The sequence below is a fragment of the Leptodactylus fuscus genome, chromosome 2 (genome assembly GCF_031893055.1).
Source record: "Leptodactylus fuscus isolate aLepFus1 chromosome 2, aLepFus1.hap2, whole genome shotgun sequence".
NCBI classification, from domain to species: Eukaryota; Metazoa; Chordata; class Amphibia; order Anura; family Leptodactylidae; genus Leptodactylus; species Leptodactylus fuscus.
Window position 1 is genome coordinate 267,458,929 of NC_134266.1, and position 23,609 is coordinate 267,482,537.

Below are 23,609 nucleotides of genomic sequence, written 5' to 3' on the forward strand. Positions count from 1 at the left end.
TGGGTATCTCCTGTATATAACTATATATGTACAGCCGGTATAACCTGGGTATATACTGTATATAATATATATGTACAGCCAGTATAACCTGGATATATACTGTATATAATTATATATGTACAGCTTGTATAACCTGGGTTTATACTGTATATAATTATATATGTACAGCCGGTCTAACCTGGGTATATACTGTATATAATTATATATGTACAGCCGGTATAACCTGGGTATATACTGTATATAATTATATATGTACAGCTTGTATAACCTGGGTTTATACTGTATATAATTATATATGTACAGCCGGTATAACCTGGGTATATACTGTATATAATTATATATGTACAGCCGGTATATCCTTGGTATATACTGTATATAATTATATATGTACAGCTGGTATAACCTGGGTATATACTGTATATAATATATATGTACAGCTGGTATAACCTGGGTATATACTGTATATAATTATACATGTACAGCCGGTATAACCTGGGTATCTCCTGTATATAATTATATATGTACAGCCAGTATAACCTGGGTATCTCCTGTATATAATTATATATGTACAACCGGTCTAACCTGGGTATATCCTGTATATAATTATATATGTACAGCCGGTATAACCTGGGTATATACTGTATATAATTATATATGTACAGCCGGTATAACCTGGGTATATACTGTATATAATTATATATGTACAGCCGGTATAACCTGGGTATCTCCTGTATATAATTATATATGTACAGCCGCTATAACCTGGGTATCTCCTGTATATAATTATATATGTACAGCCGGTATAACCTGGGTATATACTGTACATAACTATATATGTACAGCCGGTATAACCTGGGTATATACTGTATATAATTCTATATGTACAGCTGGTATAACCTGGGTATCTCCTGTATATAATTATATATGTACAGTCGGTATAACCTGGGTATATCCTGTATATAATTCTATATGTACAGCTGGTATAACCTGGGTATATCCTGTATATAATTCTATATGTACAGCTGGTATAACCTGGGTATATACCGTATATAATTATATATGTACAGCCGGTATAACCTGGCTATCTCCTGTATATAATTATATATGTACAGCCGGTATAACCTGGGTATCTCCTGTATATAATTATATATGTACAGTCGGTATAACCTGGGTATATCCTGTATATAATTCTATATGTACAGCTGGTATAACCTGGGTATATCCTGTATATAATTCTATATGTACAGCTGGTATAACCTGGGTATCTCCAGTATATAATTAGATATGTACAGCCGGTATAACCTGGGTATATACTGTATATAATTATATATGTACAGCCGGTATAACCTGGGTATATACTGTATATAATTATATATGTACAGCTGGTATAACCTGGGTATATACTGTATATAATTATATATGTACAGCTGGTATAACCTGGGTATATACTGTATATAATTATATATGTACAGCTGGTATAACCTGGGTATCTCCTGTATATAATTATATATGTACAGCCGGTATAACCTGGGTATATACTGTATATAATATATATGTACAGCTGGTATAACCTGGGTATCTCCTGTATATAACTATATATGTACAGCCGGTATAACCTGGGTATATACTGTATATAATATATATGTACAGCCAGTATAACCTGGATATATACTGTATATAATTATATATGTACAGCTTGTATAACCTGGGTTTATACTGTATATAATTATATATGTACAGCCGGTCTAACCTGGGTATATACTGTATATAATTATATATGTACAGCCGGTATAACCTGGGTATATACTGTATATAATTATATATGTACAGCTTGTATAACCTGGGTTTATACTGTATATAATATATATGTACAGCCGGTATAACCTGGGTATATACTGTATATAATTATATATGTACAGCCGGTATAACCTGGTATATACTGTATATAATTATATATGTACAGCCGGTATAACCTGGGTATATACTGTATATAATTATATATGTACAGCCGGTATATCCTTGGTATATACTGTATATAATTATATATGTACAGCTGGTATAACCTGGGTATATACTGTATATAATATATATGTACAGCTGGTATAACCTGGGTATATACTGTATATAATTATACATGTACAGCCGGTATAACCTGGGTATCTCCTGTATATAATTATATATGTACAGCCAGTATAACCTGGGTATCTCCTGTATATAATTATATATGTACAACCGGTCTAACCTGGGTATATCCTGTATATAATTATATATGTACAGCCGGTATAACCTGGGTATATACTGTATATAATTATATATGTACAGCCGGTATAACCTGGGTATATACTGTATATAATTATATATGTACAGCCGGTATAACCTGGGTATCTCCTGTATATAATTATATATGTACAGCCGCTATAACCTGGGTATCTCCTGTATATAATTATATATGTACAGCCGCTATAACCTGGGTATCTCCTGTATATAATTATATATGTACAGCCGGTATAACCTGGGTATATACTGTATATAACTATATATGTACAGCCGGTATAACCTGGGTATATACTGTATATAATTCTATATGTACAGCTGGTATAACCTGGGTATCTCCTGTATATAATTATATATGTACAGTCGGTATAACCTGGGTATATCCTGTATATAATTCTATATGTACAGCTGGTATAACCTGGGTATATCCTGTATATAATTCTATATGTACAGCTGGTATAACCTGGGTATATACCGTATATAATTATATATGTACAGCCGGTATAACCTGGCTATCTCCTGTATATAATTATATATGTACAGCCGGTATAACCTGGGTATCTCCTGTATATAATTATATATGTACAGTCGGTATAACCTGGGTATATCCTGTATATAATTCTATATGTACAGCTGGTATAACCTGGGTATATCCTGTATATAATTCTATATGTACAGCTGGTATAACCTGGGTATCTCCAGTATATAATTAGATATGTACAGCCGGTATAGCCTGGGTATATACTGTATATAATTATATATGTACAGCTGGTATAACCAGGGTATATACTGTATATAATTCAATATGTACAGCTGGTATAACCTGGGTATCTCCAGTATATAATTAGATATGTACAGCTGGTATACGTTATACATCCTACTGGTATATGGTAAATCACTGTTCACACCAGTATACGGTATAAGTCTACATTACTTTATCTGAGACATGTCATGCTCTTATGTGTCATGTTAATATTTAGCCGCCCATCAGAGCAAAATTGTTGAAATGTCATGAAATGGTCTCAGTGGTTATTTCCCCCTAGAGACATGGCAGTGCTAATGAACTGGGATCACCGCTGTCACTTATCAAACACATTCCCTGAATTAACCTTTCATTAACATTGATATCTACGGTATAACATAGGGAATCAACGGTATAGCATAGGGAATCTTCGGTATAACATAGGGAATCTATGGTATAACATAGGGAATCTATGGTATAACATAGGGAATCTACAGTATGATATAGGGAATCTACAATATAATATAGGGAATATACGGTATAACATAGGGAATATATGGTATAACATAGGGAATCTATGGTACAACATAGGGAATCTACAGTATAACAGGGAATCTACGGTATAACATAGCGAATCTACGGTATAATATAGGGAATCTATGGTATAATATAGGGAATCTATGGTATAACATAGGGAATCTACGGTATAACATAGGGAATCTACTGTATAACATAGGGAATCTACAGTATAACAGGGAATATACAGAATAATATAAGGAATCTACGGTATAACATAGTGAATATACAGAATAATATAGGGAATCTACGGTATAACATAGGGAATCTATGGTATAATATAAGGAATCTATGGTATAACATAGGGAATCTACGGTATAACATAGGGAATCTACGAATAATATAGGGAATCTATGGTATAAAATAGGGAATCTACAGTATAAAATAAGGAATCTACGGTATAATATAGGGAATCTATGGTATAACATAAGGAATCTACAGTATAACATAGGGACTCTACGGTATAACATAGGGAATCTACGGTATAACATAGGAAATCTATGGTATAATATAGGGACTCTACAGTATAACATAGGGAATCTATGGAGTAACATAGCGAAACTACGGTATAACATTGGGAATCTAGAACTCACATTCTGGAATGTTCTCTTACCTATAAGTTTGCCCTGAAAAATTAGGGTCCCCTTTTCAGTAATGGAGACTAGGGTTGAGCGATTGGGATCAGGAAAGATCGGATGTCAATCATCGGACGAGCAAATTTCACAATCAGGATCAGCTGGAAAATGATCGGAAATCGGATTTTAAAATTGATCCTGAAATCTCAAGATCGGCTCAACCTTAATGGAGACCATAAGAGTATTTCAAAAATGTGTTAAGAATTTTTTTTTAAATTCTTTATTTGTAATGTATGTAATTAAATTCATTAATATTGAAATCTGAAAAAAAATCAAAGAAATTTCAATTTCAAAATTTTTTAAAGGGGTTGTTCAGTATTTGGAGCAGTCTGTCCTTGTCGCTCTACCGTCAGCATGACAAAACACGACAGATCAATATTTTAGCTAATTATTCCTGTGTATACAGCACCCCCTGCAGGAGAGTTGAAGTATTACATGATGGCCATTGAAATAGACAGGCCAGATAAGTAGGGCTTGGTGCAGTGCAATGATAACGGTTCTTACATTCATTGCCTGACCATGGGGTGACCATATGAGACAACCCCTTTAAGGATTTGCTGAAAAAGTTGCCTGGATCATCACAATAGTGAGTTCTGGTCACGTCTTGTGAACATCACATGCAAAAAAAAGGTTACAATATTTTAAAACCGGAAAGTATATTCGAACAAGCGCTGGATTTGCGGAAGACAAAAAAATTCAGCTTCATGTGTCATTGCCATATAATATTGTAGGTTCTGCATCGGAGAATGATTGGAATGACTCCTAGTTATCTCGCAAGCAAACCTGTCATGTGTGTATGGCTCCCTCTAGTGCTCACAACAAAGTCCCACATGCTGCATGTACAGTTTGCATTTATTTGTCCATAGGGGGCAGTATTAGACTCACATTATATAGAAATCTGTCAAAAAACGTAGACAAGGAAAAAAATAAACATTTTTGCAAACATAAAAAAATTACAAATTTTGCAGAGTTTTATAGATTGTTTTCTGGTGCATGCTCTGACCCTTCCTGACAACCCGGCCATAATATGGACATCATGGATGGATTAGTGACCATACAAACCTCCTGCACGGATGGTCGTATAAATTGGCCAACGATCAAGACCAAAGATGTCACCACTAAGATGATTAGAGGAAATCTTTAAAATTGTGCAAAATTTTTGATAATTTGAATTTGCAAAATGGTTTCATTTTTAACAGTTTGCAAAATCTAAATACGGTTTTATTCATGGGAAACCCCATTAATACAGAAATGAGAGGAATACAGGGGTCCTAATCATTTGCAAGGGTAAAGCAATTGCCGAGTTCCTACTGTAGTGGGGGGAGGCTCCTGCTGCAGTCCTTTGTCTTAAGCCTGGTTCAAATTTGCGCAGGGGTTTTGATTAGGGAGTCCGCTTGGGGAACCCCCGAAGGAAAACCTAATCCGCATTAAAAAGCGGTTACCAAAGGAAAACTATGGACCCCATAGGTTAAAATGGGGTCCATGTGGTTTCCACACGGTGCTGCTTGCAGGACTATTGCATGGACCCACCAAATTTGTGGGGGAACCCAGCAGCGCATGCTCAATTTTCCAGCAGCACCACCAAGGAGCATTACACATTTCCTACTATAATAAAATCCCCTCCATCTATACAGTGTAATTAAGTTCAAGAATAAAATATATTGAATAAAAAAAAATCTCCATTTAAAAAAAAAAATACAAAAAGTTTTATTCCTCTGAGATTTTTCAGAGACAGAGAAGACTTACAGTTTTGATTATCGTGCAGACTTCCCATCCGGGAGCGTCAGTCATGGGACTTTTGCTTAGAATCACAGAAAAATGGCTTAAAACCTCTCGGAACGCCAAGCGCAGAATTATACATGAGCTGCTAATCCAGCACTGGGTAATATTTAGGTCAGCAAACAAAGTCTCCTGCGAGGAAAAGTTGAATTTTTAATGTAATTATAACTTAATTCCAATGATTATAAATCTGCAAAGGCCACAGTATTCAAGAGAGATAAAATACCGAAACATTGTACATTATTAATTACTGTCCATGACATTTACTTCTCTGCTCTGACAGACTTGTATACATTACATTCAGTATGGTAGTACTATTCCTGCACAGAGGGGGCAGTATTATAGTAGTTATATTCTTGTACATAGGAGTAGTATTATAGTAGTTATATTCTTGTACATAGGGGCAGTATTATAGTAGTTATTTTCTTGTACATAGGAGCAGTATTATAGTAGTTATATTCTTGTACATAGGAGGTAGTATTATAGTAGTTATATTCTTGTACATAGGAGCAGTATTATATTAGTTATATTCTTGTACATAGGAGCAGTATTATAGTAGTTATATTCTTGTACATAGGACTAGTATTATAGTAGTTATATTCTTGCACATTGGAGTAGTATTATAGTAGTTATATTCTTGTACATAGGGGCAGTATTATAGTAGTTATATCCTTGTACATAGGAGTAGTATTATAGTAGTTATATTCTTGTACATAGGAGCAGTATTATAGTAGTTGTAGTCTTGTACATAGGAGCAGTATTATAGTAGTTATATTCTTGTACATAGGAGTAGTATTATAGTAGTTATATTTTTGTACATAGGAGTAGTATTATAGTAGTTATATTCTTGTACATAGGAGCAATATTATAGTAGTTATATTCTTGTACATAGGAGGTAGTATTATAGTAGTTATATCCTTGTACATAGGAGCAGTATTATAGTAGTTATATTCTTGTACATAGGAGGTAGTATTATAGTAGTTATATTCTTGTACATAGGAGCAGTATTATAGTAGTTATATTCTTGTACATAGGAGGTAGTATTATAGTAGTTATATCCTTGTACATAGGAGCAGTATTATAGTAGTTATATTCTTGTACATAGGAGCAGTATTATAGTAGTTATATTCTTGTACATAGGAGCAGTATTATAGTAGTTATATTCTTGTACATAGGAGCAGTATTATAGTAGTTATATTCTTGTACGTAGGAGTAGTATTATAGTAGTTATATCCTTGTACATAGGAGGTAGTATTATAGTAGTTATATTCTTGTACATAGGAGCAGTATTATAGTAGTTATATTCTTGTACATAGGAGCAGTATTATAGTAGTTATATTCTTGTACATAGGGGTCAGTATTATAGTAGTTATATTCTTGTACATAGGAGCAGTATTATAGTAGTTATATTCTTGTACATAGGGGTCAGTATTATAGTAGTTATATTCTTGTACATAGGTCCAGTATTATCCTATTAATATTATAAATGTGAAAGTTTGTGGGTTTGTGGGTTTGCATGTTCGGATGTTTGTTCCTCAATCGCGGAAAAACCGCTCCACCGATTTGGCTGAAATTTTCTACAAACATAGTTAATACACCCGATTAAACAATAGGCTACTTTTCGTCACAATAGCGCACATATGTTTGTGCCAAGACCCCCACAAAACCCAAACTCACACCACCATCTCTGCAATCTCACACACTTTGGACCATAGCAAGCCCCAAAATTCATATTGCCCCCTACAGCCTCGCCCCTAACCCCACACAATCACATATACATAGACTTTACCACTTTGCCCCTCACCTTACCGATACTCCAGGAGGCTCTCTTTAACGCTCCGGAGCAGCCATGTTTGCCGACCCCCACCGCTCTGACAATCTGCGACACCGCCCACCCATGTCAATACCCCTAGGCGGTCTAATAAATGCAAAAAAAAGTTTAGAAAAAGTAAAAAAAAATATAAAAAAATAAAAATAAAAAGGATTAAAAATTCAAATCACCCCCCTTTCCCTAGAACACATATAAAAGTAGTTAAAAACTGTGAAACACATACATGTTAGGTATCCCCGCGTCCGAAATCGCCCGCTCTACAAAGCTATACAAATATTTTTCCTGTTCGGTAAACGTCGTAGCAGGAAAAATGGTCAAAAGTGCCAAACCGCCATTTTTTCACTGTTTTGATTCTGATAAAAATTTGAATAAAAAGTGATCAAAGCAATAACATTTCCCGAAAATGGTAGAACTACAAAGTATACCCGACCCCGCAAAAAAAGACGCCCTATACATCCCCGTACACGCAAGTATAAAAAAGTTACGGTTGTCGGAATATGGCGACTTTTCAAAAAATAATATTTTAACACAGTTTTGGATTTTTTTAAGGGGTCAAAATGTAAATAAAACCATATAAATTTGGTATCCCCGGAATTGTAACGAAACACAGAATACAGGGGACATGTCATTTTGGTTGCTGAACTCCCCTCCTTCTAAACCCCATAACTTTTTTATTTCTCTGCTCCCAGAGCCATATGAGGTCTTAATTTTTCCTGGGACAAATTTTTCTTCATGATGCCGCCATTATTTATTCTATATAATGTACTGGGAAGCAGGGAAAAAATTCTGAATGGGGTGGATTTGAAGAAAAAATGCATTTCTGCGACTTTCTTACGGGCTTTGGTTTTACAGCGTTCAGAGTAGTATTATAGTAGTTATATTCTTGTACATAGGAGTAGTATTATAGTAGTTATATTCTTGTACATAGGGGGCAGTATTATAGTAGTTATATTTTTGTACATAGGAGTAGTATTATAGTAGTTCTTGTACATATAGTAGTTATATAGTAGTTATATTCTTATACATAGGAGTAGTATTATAGTAGTTACCGTATTTTTCGGACTATAAGACGCATCTAGGTTTTAGAGGAGGAAAATAGGGAAAAAAAATTTTGAAGCAAAAACTGGTAAAATATTTAATATATGGGAGTTGTAGTTTTGCAACAGCTGCAAGGCCACATTGACAGGTGACCCTGCAGCTGTACGGGGACGCATAGAGTGTTTTTTTTTTGCGGGGCCAGAAGTACTTTTTAGTTATACCATTTTGGGGAATATCTATTTCTTAGATCACCTTTTATTGAAAAAAAAATGGTGGTTTATGATATATGATTTTCTACTTTTATATATATATTCTAGGGACAGGAGGTGATTTAGAACTTTTATTTATTTCATATTTTTATTATATATTTTTAAAGCTTTTTTTTTTTTTTTTTACTATTTTATTCCCTCCCCCGGGCTTGAACCTGCGGTCACTTGATTGCAAGTCCCATAGACGGCAATACAACTGTATTGCCGTCTATGGGACATTCTGTCTATTAGTATTACGGCTGGTCATAGACCCAGCCGCAATACTAATATATAGCCGTGACAGGCCTGGGAGCCTCATTAGGCTCCCGGCTGTCACCCGAACAGGTCGGCTCCTGCGATATCGTCGCGCAGGAGCCGGCCTGCAACTTTACAGGTACGGGGCTGGTGGGGACCGGCCCCGGGGGAGAAGGGACCACCGATACTGACCCGGCATCCGCTGTACTAGAGAGGCGGATGCCGGCGAGGGATAGACGCCGGGGCCTGAGACATCGCTGCCCTGCCCTGCATGAAGCCAGCGGCGGGGGGACGGAGGAGCGGAATAGCAGCATCACTCCTCCCGCTGCTGGCTTCATGCAGGGCAGAGGAGCGCAGCGATGTCGCAGGCCCCGGCACCTGTAATGGCGTCTATCACTTGCCGGCTTCCGCCTCTCTATTACAGCGGATGCCAGGCACCACATTCGGCCTATAAGACGCACCCTTCTTTTCCCCAAAATTTGTGCGTCTTATAGTCCGAAAAATACGGTATATTCTTCTACATAGGAGTAGTATTATAGTAGTTATATTCTTGTACATAGGAGCAGTATTATAGTAGTTATATTCTTGTACATAGGAGCAGTATTATAGTAGTTATATTCTTGTACATATGAGCAGTATTATAGTAGTTATATTCTTGTACATAGGAGGTAGTATTATAGTAGTTATATTCTTGTACATATGAGCAGTATTATAGTAGTTATATTCTTGTACATAGCAGCAGTATTATAGTAGTTATATTCTTGTACATAGGAGCAGTATTATAGTAGTTATATTCTTGTACATATGGACAGTATTATTGTAGTTATATTCTTGTACATAGGAGTAGTATTATAGTAGTTATATTCTTGTACATAGGAGTAGTATTATAGTAGTTATATTCTTGTACATAGGAGTAGTATTATAGTAGTTATATTCTTGTACATAGGACTAGTATTATAGTAGTTATATTTTTGTACATAGGTGCAGTATTATAGTAGTTATATTCTTGTACATAGGAGTAGTATTATAGTAGTTATATTCTTGTACATAGGAGTAGTATTATAGTAGTTATATTCTTGTACATAGGACTAGTATTATAGTAGTTATATTTTTGTACATAGGTGCAGTATTATAGTAGTTATATTCTTGTACATAGGAGTAGTATTATAGTAGTTATATTCTTGTACATAGGAGTAGTATTATAGTAGTTATATTCTTGTACATAGGACTAGTATTATAGTAGTTATATTTTTGTACATAGGTGCAGTATTATAGCAGTTATATTCTTGTACATAGGAGGTAGTATTATAGTAGTTATATTCTTGTACATAGGAGCAGTATTATAGTAGTTATATTCTTGTACATAGGAGCAGTATTATAGTAGTTATATTCTTGTACATAGGAGTAGTATTATAGTAGTTATATTCTTGTACATAGGAGGTAGTATTATAGTAGTTATATTCTTGTACATATGAGCAGTATTATAGTAGTTATATTCTTGTACATAGGAGCAGTATTATAGTAGTTATATTCTTGTACATAGTAGTATTATAGTAGTTATATTCTTGTACATAGGAGCAGTATTATAGTAGTTATATTCTTGTACATATGGACAGTATTATTGTAGTTATATTCTTGTACATAGGAGTAGTATTATAGTAGTTATATTCTTGTACATAGGACTAGTATTATAGTAGTTATATTCTTGTACATAGGAGTAGTATTATAGTAGTTATATTCTTGTACATAGGAGCAGTATTATAGTAGTTATATTCTTGTACATAGGAGTAGTATTATAGTAGTTATATTCTTGTACATAGGAGTAGTATTATAGTAGTTATATTCTTGTACATAGGAGCAGTATTATAGTAGTTATATTCTTGTACATAGGAGTAGTATTATAGTAGTTATATTCTTGTACATAGGAGCAGTATTATAGTAGTTATATTCTTGTACATAGGAGTAGTATTATAGTAGTTATATTCTTGTACATAGGAGTAGTATTATAGTAGTTATATTCTTGTACATAGGAGCAGTATTATAGTAGTTATATTCTTGTATATAGGGGGCAGTAATATAGTAGTTATTTTCTGGAGTGCAGCTCTTTTTAGTTCAGATATTTTCTTCCATTATAAGAATCCCTTCTCATTGCATTTTTTTTTACCTGCAGAAACCAGCAGAATGTAACAGGAAAACTTTAAAATAAAATCTCAGAAATACTAATTGTCTATTATACGTCCATGTATTATACAGTGTTGGCCAAAAGTATTGGCCCCCCTGCAGTTCTGTCAGATAATCCTCGGTGTCCCCCAGATAATGATTACAAGCACAAACTCTTTGGTAATATCTTCATTTATTTTGCTTGCAATGAAAAAACACAAAAGAGAATGAAAAAAAAGTCACATCATTGATAATTTTACACAAAACTCCAGAAATGGTCCGGACAGAAGTATTGGCGCCCTTAGCCTAATACTTGGCAGCACAACCTTTAGACACAATAACTGCGCACAACCGCTTCCGCTAACCAGCAATGAGTTTCTTACAAGGCTCTGCTGGAATCTTAGACCATTCTTCTTTGGCTCCTGCTCCAGGTCCCCCCTGAGATGTGAAGGGGGCCTTCTCCAAACTGCCACCAAGAGATCTCTCCCCCTCCCCCACAGGTGTTCTATGGGATTCAGGGCTGGACTCATTGCTGCCACTTTACAAGTCTCCAGGGCTTTCTCTCACCACCATTTTCTAGTGCTGACCTGAAGTGTGTTTTGGGTCCTTGTCCTGCTGGAAGAGCCCTGACCTCTGAGGGAGACCCAGCTTTCTCACAGCGGGCCCTACATTATGCTGCACAATGTGTTGGTCGTCTTCAGACTTCATAATGCCATGCACACGGTCAAGCAGTCCAGTGCCAGAGGCAGCAAAGCAACCCCAAAACATCAGGGACCTCCGCCATGTCTGACTGTAGGGGGCGTCTTCTTTTCTTTGAAGGCCTCTTTTTTCCTGTAAACTCTATGTTGAGGCCTTTTCCTACTTTTGTCTCCTCTGACCAGAGAACATTCTTCCAGAATGGTTTTGGCTTTCTCAGGTAAGTTTTGGCAAACTCCAGCCTGGCTTTTTTCTGTCTGTGGGTAAGAAGTGGGGTCTTCCTGGGTCTCCTACCATACAGTCCCTTCTCATTCAGACGCTGACACTGGATAGTACGGGGTGACACTGTTGTACCCTGGGACTGCAGGGCAGCTTGGACTTGTTTGGATGTTAGTCGAGGTTCTTTATCCGCCATCCGCACAATCTTGCGTTGAAATCTCTCGACAATGTTTCTTTTGCGTCCACATCTAGGGAGGTTAGCCACAGAGCCATGGGCTTTACACTTCTTGATGACACTGCGCACGGTAGACACAGGAACATTCAGGTCTTTGGAGATGGACTTGTAGCCTTGAGATTGCTCATGCTTCCTCACAATTTTGCTTCTCAAGTCCTCAGACAGTTCTTTGGTCTTCTTTCTTTTCTCCATGCTCAATGTGGTCACACAAGGACACAGGACAGAGGTGGAGTCAACTTTAATCCATTTCAACTGGCTGCAAGTGTGATTTAGTTATTGCCACCACCTGTTATGTGCCTCAGGTAAGTAACAGGTGCTGTTAATTACACAAATTAGTGAAGCATCACATGATTTTTCAAACAGTGCCAATACTTTTGTCCACCCCCTTTTTTATGTTTGCTGTGGAATTATATCCAATTTGGTTTTTTGACAATTCTTTTTGTGGTTTTCCATTGAAGACAAATTACATGAAGATAATAATACCAAAGAATTTGTGATTACAATCATTTTCTGGAAGAACATGAGTATTATCTGACAGAATTGCAGGGGGGCCAATACTTTTGGCCAACACTGTAGAGGGTTATTACATTTATAGCAGTTTAATCTAATAACCTCCATCATGTTTGATCTCTGGTGATGGTATTTGTGATAGATATTATGCAGTGTTTTCACATCCCCGAGGTATTTTCTATTAGACAGTTCATAATAAGTATTTTTTCAAAACTTTTTAACATTTTCTCCTAATTTTTTTGTCGCTTTCTTGCTTTTATGTTTTTTTTTTTTTTTTTAATACGTTATGTTTCGGGTTAAAGCAGAGAAAATTTGCCGACAGTTTGGTGTTCAATACTACACTTTGGCAAATGTCTTGATTTCATGTACCGACCCTTACGACTACGAACTAAGATTTCTGGGTTTTTATCTCGTATTATACTACATTTGTGTTATCATTTTTGGGTAGTTGACCCCAGAAGGTCACAAGAGGGGATCATTATAATCATCATGTAATAAATGGAGGAGCTCCCTGTCGGTGCCCGTGTTGCTCTTCACTCTTGCTCATAGAGGGGGACCCCATTTAGGAGCGCCCCCTCTATATATACATTCCTTATTAGACCCGATGGGTTTCCTTTGGGGGAGTCCGCTTGGGGACCCCCTGAACAGAAACCTAATCCGCATAAAAACGCGGTTACTTTAGGAAACCCGGTTTCAGGGGAGAGGCCATAGCACCTGTAGGGGTCAGACTGCCACCTAAGAATAGTTCATCAACCTATAAGTCCCAGAACTCCTTACACTATTAGAATGCCAGCCAAAAATGTTTTTTTTATGAATATCCCTTTAAGAAGGGGTTTGTCACGTGAAAAGGTCTCAGTTCCTAAGCCGCTATTCTTAATTACATAAGAGTGCACATCCATAATAGATCGTCCTTAAAGGAGCCGTCCAATATACTCCTTCTTAGAAATATTCACTTAACCCTTTGCATAGCAGAGAACAAAAAGTTTCTCCGAACCTGTAGACGGTGTTTCCACCAAAAGTCCTGTACCAGTCCTAAAGAGTGTCACATCCCTCTGCCCCTCACCCTACGATGCCCCACCAAGCGGCACAGCTTGGTTGACAACTCCATGTTTCAGGGCACCCTGCCCCTTTAAGTGCTGCAAAGAGTGAAAAAAAAAAAATCCAGTCTAGTGTCTTCAGACGGGAAGAGAGAGAAAAAAAATGGAAGCTGGTTTCAGTTCCCTCCATTAATTCACTTAGTGAACGTGTTTCCTAGAGAATCGTCTCCGATACAAGAGTGGGGGGGGACATTTTTAATTTTTCACCTTAATGATTTTCTGCAGCTCCCCCTCCCTCCTCCCCCTGACTCTTCTTCTTAAAATTCTTCAGAAATCTTCCGCCGCGAAAGCGACTCGTCTTAAGTTTTGGCTAATTGAATTCTCTGGACCTAAATAAGCAGCGGCTGGTCGGCTGGGGGGGAGACTCGACGCCTTCATTCAGTGCCTTTAAGACATTGCTCTCGCTGGTTTCTTTCTTCTTTTTTTTTTAAGTCAGGAAAGCGAGAGATCAATGCAATTTGTAAGTGACAGCAGCGATACGGAGGCTTCCCCTGTAAGACATCCTCAGGATCCTGCCTCCATGCTCCGAGCTGCCCGGAACAGCTGAACTCTGCTCCATATGTTCCTTATTCCTTGCAATGTTCTTTGCCTGTTACTGTGCACTCAGGACTAATGTCAAGGTAAGGACTTGTCCGTGTCCGTCTCACGTCCGCGTGGAAATCTGCCTGTGCAGGAAAATGTCTTCCCCCCCCTGTCGCTTCCAGCACTTTGGAAGAGCCAGCTCAGCTTATCTGCTATTACAGGTGGTTGCTGCCGCTCTGGGGTTTTGGGGCTTGGCGCTCGGCTGGTAGAGTCTATCGACCTGTAGGTCTTTGGGATTACGCTAGAGAAACCTTATCTATCTATCTATCTATCTATCTATCTATCTATCTATCTATCTATCTATCTATCTATCTATAGCGATGTAGCAGAGCTGACTTTGTGATTTAACTCTTTTGGCTCTGTGATGGTTCTGCATAGTACAGACTCTTCGTGTTAAGGTGTGATACCGCGGTGAGTTGTGCAGAATGACTAACTTGGCTCTGCTACATATGTCCTTACTATGGTTCATATTCCTTGTTGCGGTATATTTCAGAATGGTTATGTTTTTTTTTTTGTTTGTTGTTTTTTTTTTTTTTTTTGGGGGGGGGGGTTGATAGGATTGCAGCTTCGGTGACCAATTGCAATGCATTTAGTTGATTTAAAGGGACTCTGAATCTGTACTGCATAACCGTAACATACATATATATATATATATATATATATATATATATATATATATATATATATATATATATATTTATATATATATAATATATGTTCTGTATCCCCATAATGCAACCTATACAGTGTATCTAAATATTGTAATGTGCAGATATTGTCCAAACTTTTGCATTGTGATGAGCAGCAGCCAAAAATAATACCTATTTATTAACCAGATGCAGCAGAGCTGAGTTTGTCATCTGGCAGACGTCTGTGCTTTTATCCAGCTCATCTCCTCTTAGAGAGTTGTCACGATTCACAAACCACACAGCTCAAAAATAACCACATGACAAATCCAGCTCTGCTACGTGAACAATCCAGCCCCCAATATGACAAATTTAGCAATGCTACATCTGCCCATTAAAGGGCAACCATTATATACAGCACATCATGTACAGGTCAGATAACACATCTGGCTCTGCTATATCTGTGATATTGGTAAATGCGGCCAAGTTTGGGGGTTTCAGAACCGAATACAGAAGACTTGAAACAAAGCGTTTGAGTGTGAGAGACTTAGGATTGGGCTGGTTTCCATAGTCTCTGTATATATATATAGCGTGTGAGCGGCGTACGGTGGTATTTTTATCCCTGGAGGTCAGGTGGTCAGGTGTTGCTCCCTGTCGAAGTTTTTTCTTTGTGTTCCTGCGCTTTTATGTAGGGCCGCGTCTGTCGCCATAATGCAGAATATGGAGATTATTCCGGTTTTCAGGTTCTCCTGGGGAATTGTTGCGAGAAAATGTGTAAAAATATAAATAGCAGCAAGAAGAAGATCCAGCGGAAAATAAGTCGCACCTCCCCTGCCAACGCCTGCAACCGCCTGCACCCCACTGCCCATTATAGCACGTGTTAAAGGGACATACACCCAATCCTATAGACATGTGTATGCTGGTGGGAGCCATCTATAGCTCGGCTATCAGCTATTTCTGGCTGGGGAGGGGCCGGCTGTTCTACAATTCAATGGGATGAGTACCAGGAAGTCCAGAAATACCCCCGCCCCCATGATCACTAACTTATGTCGCATATCGCCCGCCCTGAGACCCCATAAAATATATATATCCATATCTGTGACGGATATCAGCAGCTTGTATTGTAATTTTACATCCGTTGTACTTTGGGTTTAGGGTTCCTTGAGGCCAAGGCCCCCATCGATTGCAGCAACTTCTGGCCCCTGAAGGCTTCTGTAGGAGCTGATCTGTGCGGGTTCTGGGTGTCAAACCCACACCGATTATAGGCTAAGGACCTGTAGATAGAGCATCAATATGAAAAACCAATATGGGGCAAGAAAACCCTATTAATGCCTTATTGACAACTGCCATATGGCGCCCACTCGGAAGCAGAGCAGGCGCCATAATTGCTTATACACAATGGAGACCGCTCAGTTACTATAATAGCCGGGACCGTCCAGTTACTATAACAGCCGGGGCCGTCCACTTACTATAACAGCCGGGGCCGTCCAGTTACTATAACAGCCGGGGCCGTCCAGTTACTATAACAGCCGGGGCCGTCCAGTTACTATAACAGCCGGGGCCGTCCAGTTACTATAACAGCCGGGGCCGTCCAGTTACTATAACAGCCGGGCCCGTCCAGTTACTATAACAGCCGGGGCTGTCCAGTTACTATAACAGCCGGGCCCGTCCAGTTACTATAACAGCCGGGGCAGTCCAGTTACTATAACAGCCGGGCCCGTCCAGTTACTATAACAGCCGGGGCAGTCCAGTTGCTATAACAGCCGGGGCCGTCTGGTTACTATAACAGCCGGGGCCGTCCGGTTACTATAACAGCCGGGGCCGTCCGGTTACTATAACAGCCGGGGCCATCCAGTTACTATAACACCTGGGGCCGTCCAGTTACTATAACAGCCGGGGCCGTCCAGTTACTATAACAGCCGGGGCCTTACAGTTACTATAACAGCCGGGGCCGTCCAGTTACTATAACAGTCGGGGCCGTCCAGTTACTATAACAGCCGGGGCCGTCCAGTTGCTATAACAGCTGGGGCCGTCCAGTTACTATAATACCTGGGGCCATACAGTTACTATAACAGCCGGGGCAGTCCAGTTACTATAACAGCCGGGGCCGTCCAGTTACTATAACAGCTGGGGCCGTCCAGTTACTATAATACCCGGGGCCATCCAGTTACTATAACAGCCGGGACTGTCCAGTTACTATTACAGCCGGGGCAGTCCAGTTACTATAACAGCCGGGCCCGTCCAGTTACTATAACAGCCGGGGCAGTCCAGTTACTATAACAGCCGGGGCCATCCAGTTACTATAACAGCCGGGGCAGTCCAGTTACTATAACAGCCGGGGCCGTCCGGTTACTATAACAGCTGGGGCCGTCTAGTTACTATAATACCCGGGGCCGTCCAGTTACTATAACAGCCGGGCCCGTCCAGTTACTATAAGAGCCAGGGCCGTCCAGTTACTATAACACCTGGGGCCGTCCAGTTACTATAACAGCCGGGGCAGTCCAGTTACTATAACAGCCGGGGCCGTCCAGTTACTATAACAGCCGGGGCCGTCCAGTTACTATTACAGCCGGGGCAGTCCAGTTGCTATAACAGCCGGGGCAGTCCAGTTACTATAACAGCCGGGGCCGTCCGGTTACTATAACAGCCGGGACCGTCCGGTTACTATAACAGCCGGGGCCGTCCGGTTACTATAACAGCCGGGGCCGTCCGGTTACTATAACAGCCGGGGCCGTCCGGTTACTATAACAGCCGGGGCCGTCCGGTTACTATAACAGCCGGGGCCGTCCGGTTACTATAACAGCCGGGGCCGTCCGGTTACTATAACAGCCGGGGCCGTCCGGTTACTATAACAGCCGGGGCCGTCCAGTTACTATAACAGCCGGGGCCGTCCAGTTACTATAACAGTCGGGGCCGTCAAGTTACTATAACAGCCGGGGCCGTCCAGTTGCTATAACAGCCGGGACTGTCCAGTTACTATTACAGCCGGGGCCGTCCAGTTACTATAACAGCTGGGGCCGTCCAGTTACTATAATACCCGGGGCCATCCAGTTACTATAACAGCCGGGACTGTCCAGTTACTATTACAGCCGGGGCAGTCCAGTTACTATAACAGCCGGGCCCGTCCAGTTACTATAACAGCTGGGGCCGTCCAGTTACTATAATACCCGGGGCCATCCAGTTACTATAACAGCCGGGACTGTCCAGTTACTATTACAGCCGGGCCCGTCCAGTTACTATAACAGCCGGGGCAGTCCAGTTACTATAACAGCCGGGGCAGTCCAGTTACTATAACAGCCGGGGCCGTCCGGTTACTATAACAGCTGGGGCCGTCCAGTTACTATAATACCCGGGGCCGTCCAGTTACTATAACAGCCGGGCCCGTCCAGTTACTATAACAGCCAGGGCCGTCCAGTTACTATAACACCTGGGGCCGTCCAGTTACTATAACAGCCGGGGCCGTCCAGTTACTATAACAGCCGGGGCCGTCCGGTTACTATAACAGCCGGGACTGTCCAGTTACTATAACAGCCGGGGCCGTCCAGTTACTATAACAGCCGGGGCAGTCCAGTTACTATAACAGCCGGGGCCGTCCGGTTACTATAACAGCCGGGGCCGTCCGGTTACTATAACAGCCGGGGCCGTCCGGTTACTATAACAGCCGGGGCCGTCCCGTTACTATAACAGCCGGGGCCGTCCAGTTACTATAACAGCCGGGGCCGTCCAGTTACTATAACAGCCGGGACAGTCCAGTTACTATAACAGCCGGGGCAGTCCAGTTATTATAACAGCCGGGGCCGTCCGGTTACTATAACAGCCGGGACCGTCCGGTTACTATAACAGCCGGGGCCGTCCGGTTACTATAACAGCCGGGGCCGTCCGGTTACTATAATAGTCGGGGCCGTCCGGTTACTATAACAGTCGGGGGCCCTGCTGTTTTGGCTCCCATCCTGACACTTTCTGCTGGGACATTCTGCTAACTCTGTGAGTACTCCCTACTGTTTTTTGGACTTTCTTACCCTCTTCAGAGACCTTTCTAGCAGGGAATTTTTTTTTTTTTTTTGTTGTCGTGCACTGCAGTGGTGTGAAGGGAGTGCTGAGCCCCTAGTCCACCATCAGGGGGGGCTCCTCACCTTCCTCCACTTGCTGTGTGTTCCACGTTCTGCAGTATATCCCCACGGAACTAGCACTTCTCCCATTGCTCCTTTTGCACCTCATGGGTACCAGGTTTGATTATGGAACTGTGTGACCGCCTCATGTAAGGCCTGGTGATACTGCGAGTGTACCTTCCTTACCTTCTATGGTCGCTTCTCATTGTGATATGTCCAGAAGACGTCCTAACACCTCTACTGCTCCTTCCCGCACGCCGAGTCGCTCTCTTACTCACTCACCGTCAATCTCTACCTTCCTGTCCCGATCTGGAACCTTGGCTACTGGGTCTGGCACTGATGACATGGCCCCTCCATCTCCTCCGCTTCGCCAATCGCAGCCACCTCCTTCACTGTCTGCCACCCTCCCTGGACATGACGTGCAATCCATGGATTCGGCCTCCCTGCCCTGCTCGGCAGCCCATATTGCCTCTGCGGACTTTCAGCTACTTCGGGACCTTATTCAAGCTCTGCCCACTAAACAGGACCTGGATGCTGTAGTTTCCCGAATGGAACAATCCCAGGCACAGGCCCTCGGTGCGATCCAGTCTGATGTGTCTCAACTTACTACTAGGGCTGACGCTACTGATCAAACACTGTCCTCTTTGGAACAACGCCTGTCTGCAGTGGAGAGCAATCAAACCCACTCTGAGGCCCGCCTTCAACAAATTGCCTTGCTCCTGGATGACCAGGAGAACCGGGGTCGCAGAAATAATATTTGATTACGAGGAGTGCCAGAAAAAGGCCCTCAGGATGATCTGGTCAGCCGTATTAATACCATTTTCAATATGGTGACTCAACGCCCGCTGGATGCTACCTTCATGATGGACCGTGTGCATAGAGTCCAACGTTCTGGCCCGCTTGACCCTGCTAATCCTAGAGACGTTCTGTGTAGACTACATTACTTCACGGACAAGGAACACATCCTGAGGTGTGCCTGGGATATGGGATCGGTGCCTTTTGAGAATGCCTCTGTCAAGCTCTACCCAGACGTCTCATCCCGCACATTGGCTATGCGCCGTGCCCTTCAGGCAGTGTTGACTCTGATTAAGGACTGTGGAGGTTCCTATAGGTGGGGTCATCCCTTCCATTTGATTGTTCGTGTTGGCTCGTCTTCGATTGTTGTCCGTTCCCCGGCGGACTTGCCTGATTTGTTTGCCTCCCTGGATGTGCGCCCTGTCTCAGTCCCGAACTGGCTTGCTCTGGATTCCTCCCGCCCTACTATACCCAGGCGCGGCCGCGGTTCCAGGCGTTCTTCTTCGGCTGCTTCCAGAGAGAGACCTCGGCGAAACTCATCTCCACGACGTCTTCCAATACCGGATCCGCCTGGGTCTCCGCTCCGCCAACCAGATCTCTCAGCTCAGCTTCCCATTGAAGCATGAGCCCTCATGCCGCCGGTCTTTGATCTGCCCACAGGACAGTGTTAATATCCTTTTATGTTGAGTGGTCTTGGACTTGTTTCGCGGTTGGTGGACATTTTCACTATGTTTATTTTATTTTGTTCTGTGACTACTCTGTTCCTCTTGATCCTGTTCCTGCTGGGCTTTATAGATGGCCCTTGTTGTTGGTATTGCTGTGTTTTTATACAATGTTGTTATTTGGACCTTAGAGTCAGTTTGTAGCCCTGTGCTTCCTATCCCTTTACACTTTGTTGGGGGTGGGGGCATAGGGTCTTCCTTACCAGGTACACTCGTGGTGCTTGCGGGCCCACTTCTCCCCCCATCTTTTCTTACTCCCTCACTCCTTCCTGTCTGTTGTTGTGCCCCTGGCCCATTTGTCTAGGGGTAGTTAGATTTGTTCTACTCTTGGTTCTTTTTCCCTTTCCTTTCTCCCCCCCCCCCTCATTCTTTACTGCTCTCCTTCCTCTACTCTGTTACTTTTCTCTCTTTTTTTTTTTTTCTTTCCCTCCCCTTTACCCTCTTCAATTCTTCGCCCTCTCCCCTTCCTCCCCCCCCCCCCTTTTTTTTTTTTTTTTTTTTCTCTCTCTGCTCCTAGGGTGTGAGCTGGGAAAGCCCGTCTCCCTCCATGCCTCCGCTTGATCGCCTTTCCTCCATCGCCGTGGGCTCCCTCAATGTGAGAGGCCTTCATAGTCCAGAGAAGCGCTCCGTACTCTTCAATCTGCTCAAAGGTAAGCGCCTTCATGTTGTGTTTTTGCAGGAAACTCACCATTGCTCTACCAAGCCATACAAGTTGACTAATGCTTGGTTTCCTCATGCATATCATAGCTCTTCTCCTGACCCGAAATCCAGAGGGACTAGTATCTTGATTTCTCGCTCCCTGCCTTGGGAACATTTGGAGACTCGCACTGATTCTGAGGGGAGACTTGTTATGGTCAAGGGTCGTATCTCCTCTCAGCTTTTTACTTTTGCCTCTTTGTATTTGCCTAACTCGGGACAGGGTCGTGCCCTTAGTTCTTACTTAGGGCTGTTGGACGGCTTTGTGGAGGGCTTCCTGGTGGCGGGGGGTGATCTTAATCTGGTCCTAGACCCTTCATTGGACTCTTCTGCTGGCGTCTCTTCTCACCCTTACTCGCTCATCAGGAGGATTAAGAGGGACCTTCATTCCCACCAGCTTGTGGACTCCTGGAGGTTACTCCACCCATTGGATAGGGATTACTCCTATTACTCTCCGGTCCATCACCGATACTCTCGTATCGACTACCTCTTTATCCGTCACCAACATCTCCACTCTTTGTTGGCTGCGGAAGTCGATAACATTACTTTCTCCGACCATGCTTTGGTTACTTTGTCTGTTTCCTTGTCCTCTCCTATTCCCTTCCAGCGTCAGTGGAAACTTAACGCATCACTTCTTGATGACGTAACCATCCTGGATGATATTAAGACCCGTTTGGGGGAATACTTTGAGAGGGAGGAATTGTCGGGGATTGCTCCTCCAATGGTGTGGGAGGCTCACAAATGTTTTATCCGGGGTATCCTGTTGCAACATGGTTCCCGCTTAAACAAGGAACGCCGGGCTTGTATTGAATCTCGGCTGCAGCGGATCCGCTCATTGGAACTTCTTCATAAACGCCAAATCACTCCTGATGTTTATTCCCAGCTTGCCAGCGCCCGAGAAGAATTGCGTACGCTCGTCACTGATAGGGTGAAGGGTACTCTAGCTAAATGCAGACGTCATTTTTATGAGTTTGGAAATAAGAGCGGGCGTTCACTAGCTAGGGCCCTTCGGGTTCAGCAGTCCTCCACCTACGTTCCATGCATCAATTCCGCCCAGGGTACTCGATTACACATGCCCCTTGATATTGCAGCTGCCTTTCGGGACTACTATGCCTCTTTGTATTCTGTAAACTCTGGCCCTTCTCCTCTCCCTGAAGCGGAGTTCCGAGATCGCATTCGTTCTTATCTCTCCTCCTCTGGTCTCCCGTCGTTGTCTCTAGAGGAATTGACGGCTTTGGAATCTCCTATTGTTGAAGAGGAAATTTCTTTAGCTATCTCCAGTATGGCAACGGGTAAGGCCCCAGGCCCAGACGGCCTTACCTTGGTATACTATAAGAAACTTGGCCCTGAACTCCGCCCCAGACTGTTGAAAGTTTTCAATTCTCTCACCGATGGCTCGGCCCTTTGTCGTGACTCCCTGTGTGCTCACATAGCGGTTATCCCCAAACCCGGAAAGGACCCTCTTCTGTGCTCTAACTACCGCCCCATTTCGCTAATCAATGTTGACCTAAAAATTTTAGCCAAGATCCTTGCGACGCGTTTATCGCCCTTGTTAGGAGATATTGTTCACGCGGATCAAGCTGGATTTTTACCCGGCCGTGAGGCTCGAGATAATACTACCAAAGCTATCAACCTCATGTATGGGGCTAAACAATCGGGCTCTCCTCTCATGCTTCTTTCAACTGACGCTGAGAAAGCCTTCGACAGGGTCAACTGGCGGTTCATGGAAGAGACCCTGTTACATATTGGTCTTGGAAATCGCATGATGAGTTGGATCATGGCTC

At 41.7% G+C, this 23,609-nt stretch overlaps 1 protein-coding gene across 5 annotated transcripts in view; it reads left to right on the forward strand.

Annotated features, from left to right (window-relative positions):
• DLG2 (discs large MAGUK scaffold protein 2) overlaps window positions 1–23,609 on the forward strand; it is a 1,022,754-nt gene that overhangs the window by 283,263 nt on the left and 715,882 nt on the right. The window contains exon 1 of one of the 5 annotated variants that reach the window (XM_075266202.1): window positions 14,500–14,915. The exons of the other annotated variants lie outside the window; for them this stretch is intronic. Coding sequence (XP_075122303.1) covers window positions 14,874–14,915 — 42 coding nt within the window. The 5' untranslated portion in view covers window positions 14,500–14,873. Of the gene's footprint in view, window positions 1–14,499; window positions 14,916–23,609 lie in introns of those variants that run through there. 5 annotated transcript variants of the gene reach the window in all.